Below are 14,889 nucleotides of genomic sequence, written 5' to 3'. Positions count from 1 at the left end.
TACAAAGTGCCTGGAGTAGAAACCATTCCCTTGATCAAAGAGCAGAACTCTTTAAATGGCCTCTCAAACAAGGAGCCTGCCTGAACCTCGAATACTGACTGAGGAAGTGGGGCTGCAACTCTGGTTGATGCAAAGCATAAGCTTGTGCATACGCTAGTAATCAATGTTCAATGGTGGTAGTGGATGTAGTATATAGACCCTGATGGGACCTAAAAGAATCTGTCACCAGTAGATTTCCCCTGGTCTTGGTTTCATTGGGCCAGTGTGGGCTCTTTCACCAGCACAGGTTATTATGGAAACAGCTCAGACTTGTAAGAGACCCTGGCATGGTAATTTCTAGGTGGAATCATTCTTAGTTCAGCAGTGCACAGCTATAGTGTAGCATATTTATAAATCTAAAGTATACAGTAATGTATCACAGAAAATGACAATGATTAGAGCATTAGAACCTAAAAGTATTATAAAAATTAGCACAATATTCTGTTTACTTACTGACAGTACCATCAATTAAATGACAAGAAGTATTTATAAAGCGCAAACTACGACTAGAACAGGGCACCATGGCACTACTACCTGTTATGACAAAGTTTGAGCCTACTCTATGTTTGATGGAAAACCAAGGTAGATGAGGAAAATGGCCAAGTTTTGAGGAGCTTTCTGAAAGTAATAATTTCCAGCTGATCTAAAAAGGGGAAGCCAAATAAAGGCAGCCTCCAACACGGAAATGTATCTGCCACTTCTACTTTGTTACCTAAATTTAGGTATTTGCAGAAGTTTATTAGAGACTCTTTGAACTCTGAACGGAGAGTGTGCAGTAAAGCAGTCAGAGAGAAATGAGGAACCAGTACGATGGTAGGCCTTTTAGACTATGGTTAAAGATTTGAACAGGGCACGATTTTCTACAGGAAACCAGATAAGATCTCTTAACCATTAAGTGGTGGTACTACACAGAGATAATTTGAGAACAAGTCTAACTGCCGCATTTTGTACAACTTTGAGTCTTTTCACTGTGTATTTAGGCAAGTCTAAAAAAAGACTATTAAAATAATCTAAGCTTGATGAGATTAAGGCATGAGCAATAGTTGCTAGAGGGAGAGAATCAAAAACGTTTTTCCTGGACTTGAACAAAGAGAAAAAGTTCCCTGACACAGTAAGCACCGGCTGATGAAAATAGAGCGCGTTAGCAAATATTACTCCTAAGTTCCTAGCTGAATCCGTAGGTGGTGGAGGTGGGGGATGGAAAAATCAACTGGACAAATCTAAGGCAGAGAACTTATTGCCATTTCCAAAAAGGACTATTTCCATTTTCTCCAAATTACTCGTAAAAAAATTACAGTTCATCCAACTAATTATTCAGCTGAGATGGGTAGTTCTTGAAATTTGACTCGAAATTGGAAGAGTTCTTGTTGAGTGAAAAAAATCACTTGCATATCATTGGCATATTACGTAACAGATGCCAAAGGAATTGATTAACGCAATAAGAGGAGACATGTAGGGTTTTGGGACAATCCCTGAGGGACGCCATGATCGAGTCATTTTTCAGCACATCTAAAAGCGTTTCCTGTTTTCAAGTAAAGATTGAATCCAAGCCCAAGCTTGGCCTTGTATTCCAATGTCAGCGAGACGTTGCAGTAATAGTTCATGAGATTTCACATAGATCGCAGCCAACATATCAAGAAGCATTAACACCTCGTGGTTAGCTCTGCCCAATATGAATTTTAACGTTTCAGAGATTTTCAGATCAATTTCTGTAGAATGCCTGGGTCTAAAACTAGATCAAAAAGAGCATAGGAGGCTCAATGATTCTAGATATTCTACAAGTTGAGCATTGGTTAGCTTTTCCAAGATTTTACTTGGTCCCGGGAGCAAGGAAATGGGACTGAAATTAGACAAGATTCTAAGACCAGCATTGCTTTTCTTCAACAGATGTTTTACGAAGGCCAACTTCCAATTATCTGGCACACATGTCAACTATAAGGACTATTTATAAACACAGTTAGGAGCTGGGTTGATAACCTCAATTGCTTTTTTTAAAAACAGAAGAGGGACAAGGATCGGTAGGAGAATGTGATTTACAAAGCATTTTGGTGCCTCAGATATCTCTAATGTAATAGGCCTAAACTGGGAGGAAGAACTCTGGGAAAACCAAGCGTCTAAAAATGAGATTTTTTTTCAGCTGGTTTCCCAGGCGCAAGACCAGCCTTGATGGCTTTAATTTTTTTGCTCAAAGAAATGCACCAGCTTGTTACAAATCTCTTGAATAGACAACTCTAAAACGTCTTATTCGCTTAAGGCCTAAGAAAGGCTTTGAATATTTGAAAATCAACCAATGATCATTCTTAGATTATTCAATCTCCGCAGAATACATTTTGTTGCATTTTTATTAGATTAATGGTATTTTTTTTTAGCTAGTTTATAGACGTTCTTATCCTCTTGAATATACCAAGATAGCCAAGTCCGCTCTAACTGTCAACAAGCTAACTGTTCCTTGGCCAAAGAATGAAAAAACCAAGGCGCTGATTTAGTCAGGCCGTTTTGATGGCCAGAGCTCTGAGGTAGTAAATAATGTAGGGAATCACTGATCCAACAATTAAAATTATTTAAATCATGGCCTAATCTCCACATTTTGAGGGGAGAGAGGCTGAAAGGCACCAAGTGAAACTTATGGCTTGTAATTTGCCCCAGTGGCAGTGGCTGTTCTCAGCTTTTCCTTTGGCTTGATTATCAGACTGTGCAAGCCTACTGCTAATGCTAGAGGAATAAACATAGGTTAGACCAGTTTGAGCTTCAGGAAGCTGAACGTTCATAAGCTGGAAGATGGAGAAAACTATGTCCAACATATGTCCAGCTTGATGTGTGGGCTAGTTACCAATTGTGAGTGATTGAAGGCAGTTAAATGGTCAGAGTCCTAGCGGAGCAATTATTAGCCTAGTTAAAATGACAAAATCCCGTAAAATAGTAGAATTTGCGTTATGTAGCCAATCCGGCAGGAAAGCTCCAGGAAATGAATTAAAAATGAGGAGGTGGGTGAGGGGGGAGGGCGATTTACTAAAATCAAGTGAATTAACCATGCAGAGAGATCTTAAAAACAGAAATCGAAGCTTTCTGCCTCATTCAATTTGCCTTCGTGAAACAGCAAGCAATGCAAAGAGCTTCAGTAGATAATAGCCAAACCTCCACCTCAGATTTCTTTTCCTGTTGAGATGGTGTATAGCCTAATCGGCTGGGCTAGCCATCACAATGACAGGATGAGATGATTGATTTAACCGGGTTTCTGTTAGAAACAAGAAGTCAAGACTTTAATGATTAACAAGGAAGATACTCCAAAGCGTGTTTTGATAACGAACAAATATTTATAAGTCCGCGTAGTAGCTCAGCTTTGCACTCCAAAGTAAAACCACTTTTTCAGGGATGATAGCAGCCAAAGGCATAGCGTTAGTTACATCACTGAAAGTAAGGTTACAACAAATACAGGATAAAGTTCCAGTCGCTTTCACAGCTACACGTTTAAGCTTACAAACTGAGCCCTGAAGTTCATCAGGAGAATAAGTAAAAGATCCAGATAAAGCTGGGTCCAGCCTGACAGCATGGCTGACACTGGGCATGGATGGGCGCAGATGGGCATGCCTTTGGTGTGCCTTAGATGGGCCAGCAGGCTGGTCTGATGAAGAGCATTTCACAGTCTCTCACGGTTAGCACCTCTGCCGGAAAACAACTAGACCATTGACTGTATTAAAACGAGGAATTATGTGGGGGCAGAAATGGCTGCGTAAAAGAAGGCTCAGATTCCCAAAACCAATACGATAAGAGAGAAAAGGTAATAAAACTAACAGCACACAATAATTCAGTACAATGGTACAAAATACTTCAAAAACACGAAACCAGCTTCACTAGTGGGACAGGTGTCTCTTAAAAGAGAAAGTCCGTGGCCATTTGAGCTTCATAAGGTTATTGCCAAAATTGTGGCTTTTTCTGTGGCTGGAGTGGAAAGATTGGGCCTGCCTCTGACGTGGCACTTTACCTAGATGGAATAACGGGTGAAAAGAATCCTCCAGGCAGCTGAGCCTGAAGAAAATTGGAAAGCTTGCCTTTAGGCTCTGGAAGACCTTGGGATGGAAGGCCATGCTGTTTGGATGAAATCACAGAGTTGCTAGAACAGGCCTTGCCTTTTAATAATGGAGCATCTCTTTTTTGTGGCATTTGTGTTTAGGGTGCTGCCAGCTGGGCCACAATTCACACGGCTTCAACCATAAAGCAGTAATAAGTACATAACATGCAATGTGAGGAATAATAAAATGGAGAAAATGCAGTGCATATGAGGAAGATGAGAAGTAAAGGGCTGTAGAGTTGCCGCTCTAGTTGTTCATGCTGCGTGAGGACGTAGCTTGAATGGCGGCCATTTTGTATTGCGCGGCCCTGTGCGCGATCAGTCGGGCACCAGAGCAGTGTCGATGCAGCACGCTCGGCACTCTATGTGCAGAGATAAATAAGGAATAAAAGCCCTTACTCCCAAGCAACGAGGGTACTGTGTTTATTACTAAACCACATCATTACAGTGGCGACGAGGTGCGATTGGAAAAAAAAAAACGAAGACACCAGATAAACGGACCCTGGGCCATCCACCCACAGCACAAGGCACAGATGCCTGCACCATGAGGGAGAAGGGAAAGCACAGAGAGCACGGCAGAAGCAGCTGCACCCTGTGCCACCAGGATCACCTCGAAGAACTGAGGTATGAGGGGTGCCCACGAGGCCCACCACGTGCTGGAAGGACAGCACAGGAGTCACTCCCTGTAGGAGTAACCGGCTGAACAGTAGCACTGGCGGAACTAGGGGTCACAGGAAGTGGTGATGAAGGAGACCCCCAACCCGTTAGAGGAGAGGAGAGCAGTGCACCAGGCAGCCCCAAGAGCCAGAGTGTTGCGCCGAAGAGGCTGGAAACCATGTGCGCTCAGTCATCCTCTGCGACGGCTCCATTCCTACCTGAACCAGGAGAGCCCCTAATCAAGTGGGTAGACTGGAAGGAGTACATTTCGAATTACATCGAAGTCCTGGAGGACGAGAATGAGGAGGCATTCACGAGTCAGGAAAAGAAGGATATTACTACATAACTTAGGCCCGGAGGGGATCAGAGTTTTCAAGAACCTGGTACCCAAACAAAGACAAGTAGGTGACGACAATGTGTATGCCCATGCCCTAGAAGAGCTCGACGAAAAATTACAGACCAGCAGTTTGTGTGTCGATAGACCGATACAACTTTCAACAGCGGTAGCAAGAACAAGGCCAATCTATCGATGAGTATGTGGCGGCATTAAAGAAGTTGGCGTCCACGTGTCAGTTCGGCGGACTCCATGATTATTTCATCAAAGACCACATAGTGATGCACACGACTATGAAATCAGTACAGGACAAACTATGGTCATGCGGCGACACCACGTTGAAAGAGGCGATTGCGATGGTGAAGGTGGAGTTAGCGCGGAGAAGTGTGCGGATGCGGCGAAACGAGAAACGGTGACAAGGCCCATGGTTAACAGAATAGAGGAGGAAGAGCACAAAAGTGGGAACAGGAACACGGGGACGACCTACAAAGGACCCAACAAATGGCAAGGAAAGCTGGGACCCCCAGGGAGGCAGGTGAAAGGAAGTAAGACTTCATGTTACCGGTGCGGCAGTTGGGCCCATGAAGCGAATGACAAAAGATGCCCGGCCTTCCGGGCTAAGTGCATGTTCTGTGGAGTGATGGGTCATTATGAAAAGGTGTGTCAGAGAAAAGCAGCCCGCAACACGGTGAAATTCGTTGACATTGACCAGGAAGATGGGGATGAAAGAAGCCAAGTGGAAGAGATGAAGTACTGTGCATCGAGGAGCAAGTCCTGTGTGTGGACGCCAGAAGATCGAATAAACCAGTGTTGGATATGCTGATAGTGGGTGTGATAAGCATTGTGGCGGACTTGGGGTCGCCAAACACATTGGTACAGAGGGCAGTTTGAACAGAGAAATTCATGCCCCATTTAGGCCCACAGTTGGAACCACCAGGCATCAGACCGGTCACGTACCTGGGGAACCGGATCCCCATAGCAGGATTTCGACCACTGACATTCAAATTCAGAGGACGCAGTGCAGAATGCAAACTATATGTGACGGAGAAAGGTCCGTCAGTATTGGGCTGGATGGACCAAGGAGATCTGGGCATCAAGTTGGACCCTGGTGGAGCTGTTCAGGTCCTGATGACGGAACCGGAAACATGGCCAGATATGGAGAAATGGAAGAGTGACTTCCCTAAGGTATTTAATGGAAGAGTTGGGAAATTAGAACAATTTTCACACAAGATCATCCTCAAGATGGATGCCACACCGGTGTCGCACAAGGTGAGGAATGTACCGATAGCTGTGAGGGAAGCGGTGCAGCAAGAGCTGCGTGACTTGGAAAGGAATGGCATTATTGAACCCATCACATGTGCCGAGTGGCTGGCCCCCCTGGTGGTGGTGATGAAACCAAACGGCAAGGTCCGGCTGTGTGGGGACCTGCGCGAGCTGAACAAAAACATCGTGGTGGAGAAGTTCCCGTTGCCCCGTATCGAGGAAATGCTGGCGAAGACCAAAGGAAAGAAATGGTACTCCACCATCGACTTTACGTCGGCGTACCATCAGATAGCATTACACCCGGAGAGCAGGAGACTGACATTGTTCATCACCCCCTTTGGGTGTTACCAGTTCTGCAGGATGCCCTTCGGTCTAGCATCTGCAGCGGCGATTTTTCAAAAACGTATGCATCGCCTCTTCAAGGACATTGAAGGCGTCCAATACTTCCAAGACGACATCCTGGTCATGGGAGGTGATCAACAGGACCACGACATCAAGTTGGCGAAGGTACTGAGGGTGCTGGAAGACAAGGGACTGACTGCAGAATGGAAGAAATGCCACCTGGGCATGGAGTCTGTCACTTACCTAGGACACGAAATTGGTGAATTAGGGATCACACCAAAGAAGGAGAACGTAAAAGCAATATGCGACGCTCCACCGCCTGCCAGCAAGGAGGAAGTAAGATCCTTCCTAGGCATGGCCGAGTACTATAGCAAATTCATACAGCATTTTGCTTCCAAGACCCACCACATGCGGTAGTTGACAAGAGAGAAAACGGTGTTCGCATGGACGGAAGAGACTGTGGTAACAGATGCCAGTGACAAAGGACTCGGGGCGGTCCTCATGCAAGACAGAGGTGGTGGAACGATGGAGACCCTTAGTTTTGTGTCCAGGGCCCTAACAGACACTGAGAAGAAGTTCAGTGTCATTGAAAAGGAGATGCTGTCAGCAGTATGGGCCATGGGGAGATTGACAGTTCCTATGGGGCACAAGATTCCAGCTCATAACGGACCACAAGCCACTAGTGCGGGTTCTCACGTCCAGTGGGCATGCGAGTGCTACTCCAAGAACAGCAAAAATGACTCTAAAGCTGTTAGAATATCGCTATGATGTAGAATACATCCCGGGCAGCAGGAACAAGGTCGCTGACTATTTGAGCAGGGCTGCAGCCATGGAAGTCGTGGACGAAGACAAGGAAGAAGGGGACGAAATGGTGGCATCGATGGAAGACCCGGAGAAGGTAATAAGCAACCAAGAATGGAAAGACGCATATCAGGCAGATAAGATCATCCAAGAGGCGAAAGGATACATCACAGGAGGATGGCCGGAGAAAAGGCATCTGAGTGGAGACATGAGGAAATACTTTGAAGTAAGGGAGGAGCTCTCGCTTGGCGACAAAGGAATCTTTATGTACCGAGGGGACAAGGTGGTGCCCCCAGAAGGGCTCATCCCGAGACTATTAGCAATATTGCACGAGGGCCATCTAGGAATCGGAAAGACCAAACTGAGGGCAAAACAGGGTTATTGGTGGCCAGGCATGGACACACGCACAGAACGACAAGTAAGGGAGGTGTAACCAATATCAACAAGCTGATAAGACAATGACACCATTGAGGCCATCCATAGGCAAATTCGAGACACCAAGGAATCCTTGGGAGGATCTCTCAATTGATATATTGGGACCTGTTCTGGATGAGCAAGGGACTCCGAAATATATATGTGTCATGGTAGACAGATACTCTAAATGGCCAGAAGTATATGTCAATGAAGAGATGGACACAGATACCATACTAAAGTTCCTTACGGCTACCTTCCTCAGAGAAGCCATCCCCAAATACATATTAAGTGACAATGGCCCGCAATTTACGTCTGACAAATGGCTAAAATGCATGGAAAGGAATGGAGTGTGTTCCAAACACACGTCCATATATCATCCAGCAGGGAATGGACAAGTAGAACGATTCAACAGAGTTCTAATGGGTTCCATCCAAGCAGCCATCATGATAGGAAAGGACTGGGAAAAGGAAATGTTACACATGATTTGGGCGTATCGCATCACCCCCACTGGAATGGGGTACAGTCCTTTCCAGATTCTTAGAGGAAGAGATCCGTTTACTAAGGACAATTTGGCGTGGAAAGAGAAGACGGTAACCAGCAAGTGGTCTCCGGTGGTAGTACAAGCAAATTTGGAAAGGGCTCAAAGGATATACTCAGAACACTACAATAAGAGAAGGAATGTAAATGACACGTTGTTGGAAGAAGGAGAATGGGTGAGAGTCAAACTGGCGACACTACAACGTAAAGGGGACAGCAAATACAAGTCAAAGAGGTTATTGGCCGAGCAGCAAGATTGAGTGATGGGAATGTGTGGTCCCAGGATCGCATGGCTCGATGCAACAAGATAGTGCAATGGGCTCCGGAGGGGCGAGAGCCAGAAGGGACGGATCAGAGCACAACGGACAATGGGACAGACAATCAGGAAGGAGACATGAAGGGTTTGGAACCGAGGTTGGAACTAGAAGGTGGAGAAACTCCAAGAACAAGGACAATAAGTCGAGAGGGGAGAGAGCCAGTGGACTGTGAGAGATCGTATGTCCATAAAGGTAAAGAGGCAGAGCCCTTGACATTGGAGAAGGAGGTAACGTCCACCCCGGTAAGGTGCACAAGAGGTGGGCGATTGGTGGTGAGACCCTCCAGGTTTCGGGACTATGAGATGGGGGATGGACACTGAACCCATTATAAACTGTTACTTGGTTGGACAAAAAGGGGGAGATATGTAGAGTTGCCACTCTAGTTGTTCACGCTGCGCGAGGACGTAGCGTGAACGGCGGCCATTTTGTATCCCGCTGCCCTGTGCGCGATCAGTCGGGCGCCGGAGCAGTGTCGATGCAGCACGCTTGGCGCTCTATGTGCAGAGATAAATAAGGAATAAAAGCCCTTACTCCCTAGCAACGAGGGTACTGTGTTTATTACTAAACCACATCATTACAGAGGCCAAGCATTAAACACTTACAGGAAAAGAAGCCAGATTAAGTCCACAATGACAGGCAACGACACGGATCACAGGCAAAAGAAGGCGATGCAGTGTATTTTTGTGCCAGTTGATTTCAGATTTAACGAAGGCTTCAAGAAGCAACCTCAAGTTTCACTACGAAATCGCCGTGTACATAATATTTGGGAATACCAGTGTCCATTCAAAGAACATCTCTTCATAGATCAGAGTCCTGATTGACAAGGTTTAAGGAACGTTCTACAATATGATAGGAAAGCACTACTGGAAATGAAAATGGAACTAGCTGATATTTTTTGATGCCACGTTCAATTCAGTTTTTAAGCACAAAGATCCTGCATGCAGCTTAAGCATTTTTTTGAAGTAACAATACTGTAGACGCTACATGAAGTAAGGTTTTAGAAATCATATATACTGACAATTTCTGATAACTTCATTACCCTTTTCCATCCCTTCACGCCAGAATAAGGCACCCCTCAAATCTTTAGAAATGGAATACAATATTGTTATCTTGGTTGTCTGAGAAAGATCAATTATGTCACAATGTGTACTTGGAAAGCATTCTTTGGTGAATTTATCAGTTTTCTTTTAATTGGAAATATGCAAATTGCAAACGAAAGTCATTAAAATTTCAGCAGAAAGTATAATGAAAAAGGAATCCAAATCATTAATTACTCTATAACAATTTTGGATATTGAGACTTGTTGGCAATAAGACGGTACTTCTAAAAAGTTGTTAGAAAGATTTGAAATGTCTCCCAATGACCGGTTCCTACAAAATGGCAATAGCTGGGACAATGAGAAACATATCCATCTTCCTCCTGTGTGGGACCAAAGGGTAGCTCCACTGGTCTTTTGTTCAAAGGAAATCTATCAGGCTGGCAAGAACTGCTTTTGGCTGGCATCATTGGTGCACAACATGGGTATGTTTGGGACCACTCCGGACAATAACACTGAGAATCAAAAAAGGGCCCTAAAGTCGAAAACATTCAATAAGTACCTTAACAAGTGGCCCATATTGTGGCAAAGGTTAATCTGGTGAAAAGGAAGCTCCGTTTCACTTGTGGAAACTGGAGTATAAATAGTTTTTTCTGAAAAATAAATATTACCTGGCTCAAGTATTCCAATCCAGGTGGGCAATTCTGGGGTGCTACCGGAGTTGGCATCCACATAGGCACACCAGGCTGAGTTGCGACAGGAGGAACCCCTGGATGACCTTGGAAGCCATAGCCAGGCTGGCCTGGAGGAGCTGAAATAAATTAAACAAGACAATATGGGAATCATGCTAATGCTCACAATTTGTCACTAGGTTTCAAAATCCAACAGAGCACTGACAGTTTATTGATGAAAAAGGAAAATGGACTTTGGAAAATTCTTTGAATACTCATTCCCCTGAATCAGATTACATTCAACATATCCTGAACATGTTGTAAATACAGTATATTCTAACACATTTCACCCCAATCTCCTGGTTTCACTATCGACCAGGTCTTGAGAAGAGCACTGCACACTCAAGAGATGTAACATTTAGTTCCAGTCTTTTAGCTCCGAATAATTTTTGTGCAACTCTACAAAGATTCTTAGTAACTGGTATTTCACCAAAAGATCAAATGTGCTTCTGGGGGCACAGGTTCCATTTTCCAAAATACATTATTTCAGGGACATCAGTCATCAGGAAATCTTAAACACCCATTATTTGAGAAATTAAGAATGATCTCCAAAATGAAAATTAAAAAAAAGTGTACTGTGGTGTTTAGGTTTTCGTGACGAATACTTTACATGCACTCAAACTAGTTATCATATTAATAGTTTTGCTAAAAAAAAAAAAAAAAAGACTAAACAACATTCATAGAGAACAACTCCTCCTAAATGAGAGCCTGCCGGACCGGCCATAGCGGGCACCGGGCAATCCCCCGGTGTGCCGCACGGGTGAGGGGCCGGTTTGGGGCCCCTGGGAGCCGTTTTTGTTACAGGGCCGTTTCGCTCTAACAAAATAGGCCTTAAACCGTCCCTGGCAAAGAGCTCGGCGGCACCCACAACCCCCCAGGGGGGAGGGTGGGCGGCCGAGCACTTTGCCAGGGCCAGTTTTGGTTCCCAGTTCGGCCCTCAGGCAGCGCACATGCGCTGCCGCTTGGCGACCTATTGTATCATAAAAAAAACTCTAAAAGCTGGCTTTTAGCCAGCCAATTACCTACTATTAGTTGGAATCATATACATTCTTCTTTGCGGCTTTCTGATTCGGCAGGGTGTGTGAGGTGTCACTTCCTTTTCCTATTTATTTATTTTATTCAGTCTCCCTTCACTGCCCGCACTGACTGAGGTCCTATTTCTTCTTTTTGGGAGTTTTTATATAGCACAAACTCAACGGTTTTGGAGTGCTTTGTATGGGCACCAGTTTCATTATACATATTCACTTTTTTTGTATTTTACATAAGTAAATATACACAGCTCACTGTCAAAGGGGTGTTTTTGTTCTGTTTTCGTCTGTGTCCAATCAAAAATGTTACATTTAAATCTAGTAATTACTACAAGGTGATCAACACTAGTATGCAGCAGACACTAAACATGTTAAAATCGGTTATACATTTTTCCAAACCTAAAGCTTAAGAATGAGGGTCTCGTAGTACAAAGGTAGCCCAGGTGGTGCCATAAACCTCCTATTTATTGACAGTGATGGCTTTACATAAACCTCGGGAGGCAACTAAAATGAGATTAAAGAACATGGTCAAATTTGTGCTGCAATTAAGCTAAAAAGTACGGAAGGGGAATCTGGTAATATCCCTCTAGGATCTATTCAACCCCATTAAAGAGGATGAACAAATATGGGACCCCGTCCTTGTCTCGAGTTGGACACCCTGCAGAGGGGTGTTAGCCCACTGCGAGCTGGACCGTCTGCATGCAGGAACCTCTGTGTCTCTGTTCAGTGTGTCAGCCTGTAAGTCTCGGTCTCGTCTGTCCTTCTAAGCAAGATGTGATGTATATATGCCCATAGGTCTCCCCAGGGGTCCTACCTTGCTGTGTTAGTGTCGGCCTAAAAAATGACGTTGGGTCTGAACTTTAAACAGAGATATTATACAGGAGATGTTAGTCCTGCTTTGCTTCCAAGAAGCCTCATGCATAATGTATGAGATTCGAACTAGGGGGAAATCCGCGTTCCAAATGCAGTGTTGTATCTAGGTAAAAGGTCAGTCCCCAAGAACCTTTTAGGTATGTAATGTAGGGAAGAATATAGGTGAAGGGAAGAATATAGGTGAAAGGTTGCAATGTTACCTGCGCCTATATAGGGTACCTATATGGAACATTACAGGACCAGCCGGTAAATATTCATCAAATTGTGTCCACACACGAACATGCACTCAGCAGCAGGCCATTCTTCTGAATTCTTTATTTAGGCAAACCAGCATTTGCATCCAGATTACTAAAATGCCTGCACCAACACTTGAATTTAACTGAGAGGCACGTTGCAGCTTTCTAATTTGTTGTTTTTCCTCTCATCTCTGTGTTTCTTCAAGGTGCTGGTTTTCTTTTGTTCGGTTGTGTGGTTTTTAGTGGAGTCAGGATTTCAAAAGCTTCCTGTAGCCACTCCTAGTTTAACAGAATTATTGTTTCTAGATCTGTACTGGATGTTAGTTGGGTTTTTAAGTGTTCCAAATAGAGTTTGTTCCACAGTCTATAGGTGGGTGCACATAAGGTGGTATTTGGTGCGTCACTTAGGGTTGTTTTATGTTGGAAAGCAAGCAAATGGTGGTATGACCTTGTGATCAGAGTTATTGTTTGAAAGGTAACTAGTTCTAGATAAGCACGAATGACATCTAGGATGTGTCCAGCGACGTGTGTGGTTTTGTGGATGATCTGCTGCAGGTTCAGTGCTTCTAGGACAGCGATGATAGTTTTTGGATGGGGCATATCGTGTTTGTCAAACCAAATGTTGAGGTCGCCTAGAATGCATAGGTTGGAGTGTAATGTTATCAGCTTTGGAACCGTGTCTAGAAGTGTGTCTGGGAATGTTGCATTGCTAGGTGAAGGTATGTAAAGGAGCAGGAAGTTACAGGAGGAAGACAGTGTAGGATTGTATCTGGTAAAAAGGGCCTCACACTTTTTTATGGAGACATTGTCAACTTGAATAACATGTAATGCTTGTCTCAACACAACAGCTAGGCCACGTCCTTTTTGCCTAATGATTTCGGGTGATTGTTCGATAGACTAGAGGAATGGCTCCATGCAGGACTGGAGACATTTCATTTCCTAACCATGATTTAGTTATGATTAGTATGTCTGGTTTAGCGTCAGTAAGAAGGTCATAGACGTGATGTTTGTTTTTAGAGAGCGATCAGGCATGTCTTAGTAGGCAGTTTAGGGAGCTAATGATGATCTGTTCCCATCCTCAAATTTTCATCTTTGCCCCTTTCCTCCACTACCCCCAGCTTGCACATTTTCAATTTAGTTCTGCTGCACGAGTGTTTAATTTTTAGGTCTTGCCTACACAGTGCATGCTTTGTGATGACATTGTTCACAAACCAGTGGGCTTAAATCCAACCACAACATACCATTAGTAGTTTTCAAGGTCCCTTATTTGCAATGCTCTAGTTGCTTAGCTCCCTTAGGCTTCCCTTCCTTTCTTGTAATATCTCCTCCCTGGAGCATAGATTAAGTAAATGTCCTTTCTTGTAAATGTTCTTCCTTTTTGCAATGCACTATTTTTTGTATAAGCATTTCAGTACGATGCGTTGACATGCAATGTGTTTGTCTACTTTACAACAAGCTTACAGCTTCCTATTGAAAAGCAGCAACATGGCTAAAGAACATTGGCAAAGCCAATAGCACTCACATAGGCACAACCCATTATCTTTTTCAGTGCTTGTTCAATTGAACCAAATGTTTGCTTACAAGTCTTTGAACCCTCTTTGGACTAAAGAAAGTGTGGAAGGAGTTCTCTTGAAAACAGGTGCTTTGGTTTTTTGATGGAATTTTAAGCTAAACTTATACTTTCTTTAACCCCTTCCATGCAAAGGATAGCATGGTGTTATCCTCAGCCAAATGAGCATGTGCTGAGGACTGCACCGTGCTGTCCTCATACCAAACCATGGGGAAAATGCTGGTGCTGCCTTTGTGGGCCGCCTGTTTAAAGAACCCCACCAGGGATGGCAGCGAATACGCTTCTGCTTCTCCCCAACCACCTCCCTCTGCATCGGATAATGTCAGTGCATGTACAGTATGCAGATGCCATCAGAAGCTGCAGGGGATGCGCTGGAAGCCATTGGCTTCCAGCACGTCCAGGAGAGAGGATGTATTATCAGTGAGTCATTCGGGGGGGGGTATTTCCTTTCCCCTTGTGTCTTTATACACTGGATTCCTACCACACAGTTAGTTCAGCCAGATTTTTTTTTTTTTTTGGCTGATCGGCACCCCAGGGAGTCAAACTCCAAAAGACCCCAGGGATTGCTTATTTTGTCAAATGCATGGAGCGACCCCTTGGGCAAGGGTCACTCCCTCTGGGGGTGTATTTTATTGTAAATCC

At 44.2% G+C, this 14,889-nt stretch overlaps 1 protein-coding gene across 1 annotated transcript in view; it reads right to left on the bottom strand.

Annotated features, from left to right (window-relative positions):
- LOC144791739 (phospholipid scramblase 1-like) overlaps positions 1–11,145 on the bottom strand; it is a 188,966-nt gene extending 177,821 nt beyond the window's left edge. The window contains exon 1 of the mRNA XM_078666507.1: positions 10,481–11,145. Coding sequence (XP_078522633.1) covers positions 10,481–10,543 — 63 coding nt within the window. The 5' untranslated portion in view covers positions 10,544–11,145. The remainder of the gene's footprint in view (positions 1–10,480) is intronic.
- Positions 11,146–14,889: the final 3,744 nt, after the last annotated feature.

The sequence above is a fragment of the Lissotriton helveticus genome, chromosome 11 (assembly GCF_964261635.1).
Source record: "Lissotriton helveticus chromosome 11, aLisHel1.1, whole genome shotgun sequence".
Taxonomy (NCBI): domain Eukaryota; kingdom Metazoa; phylum Chordata; class Amphibia; order Caudata; family Salamandridae; genus Lissotriton; species Lissotriton helveticus.
Note: the sequence above shows the minus strand (reverse complement) of the source record. Positions and strands in the feature narration are given on the sequence as shown.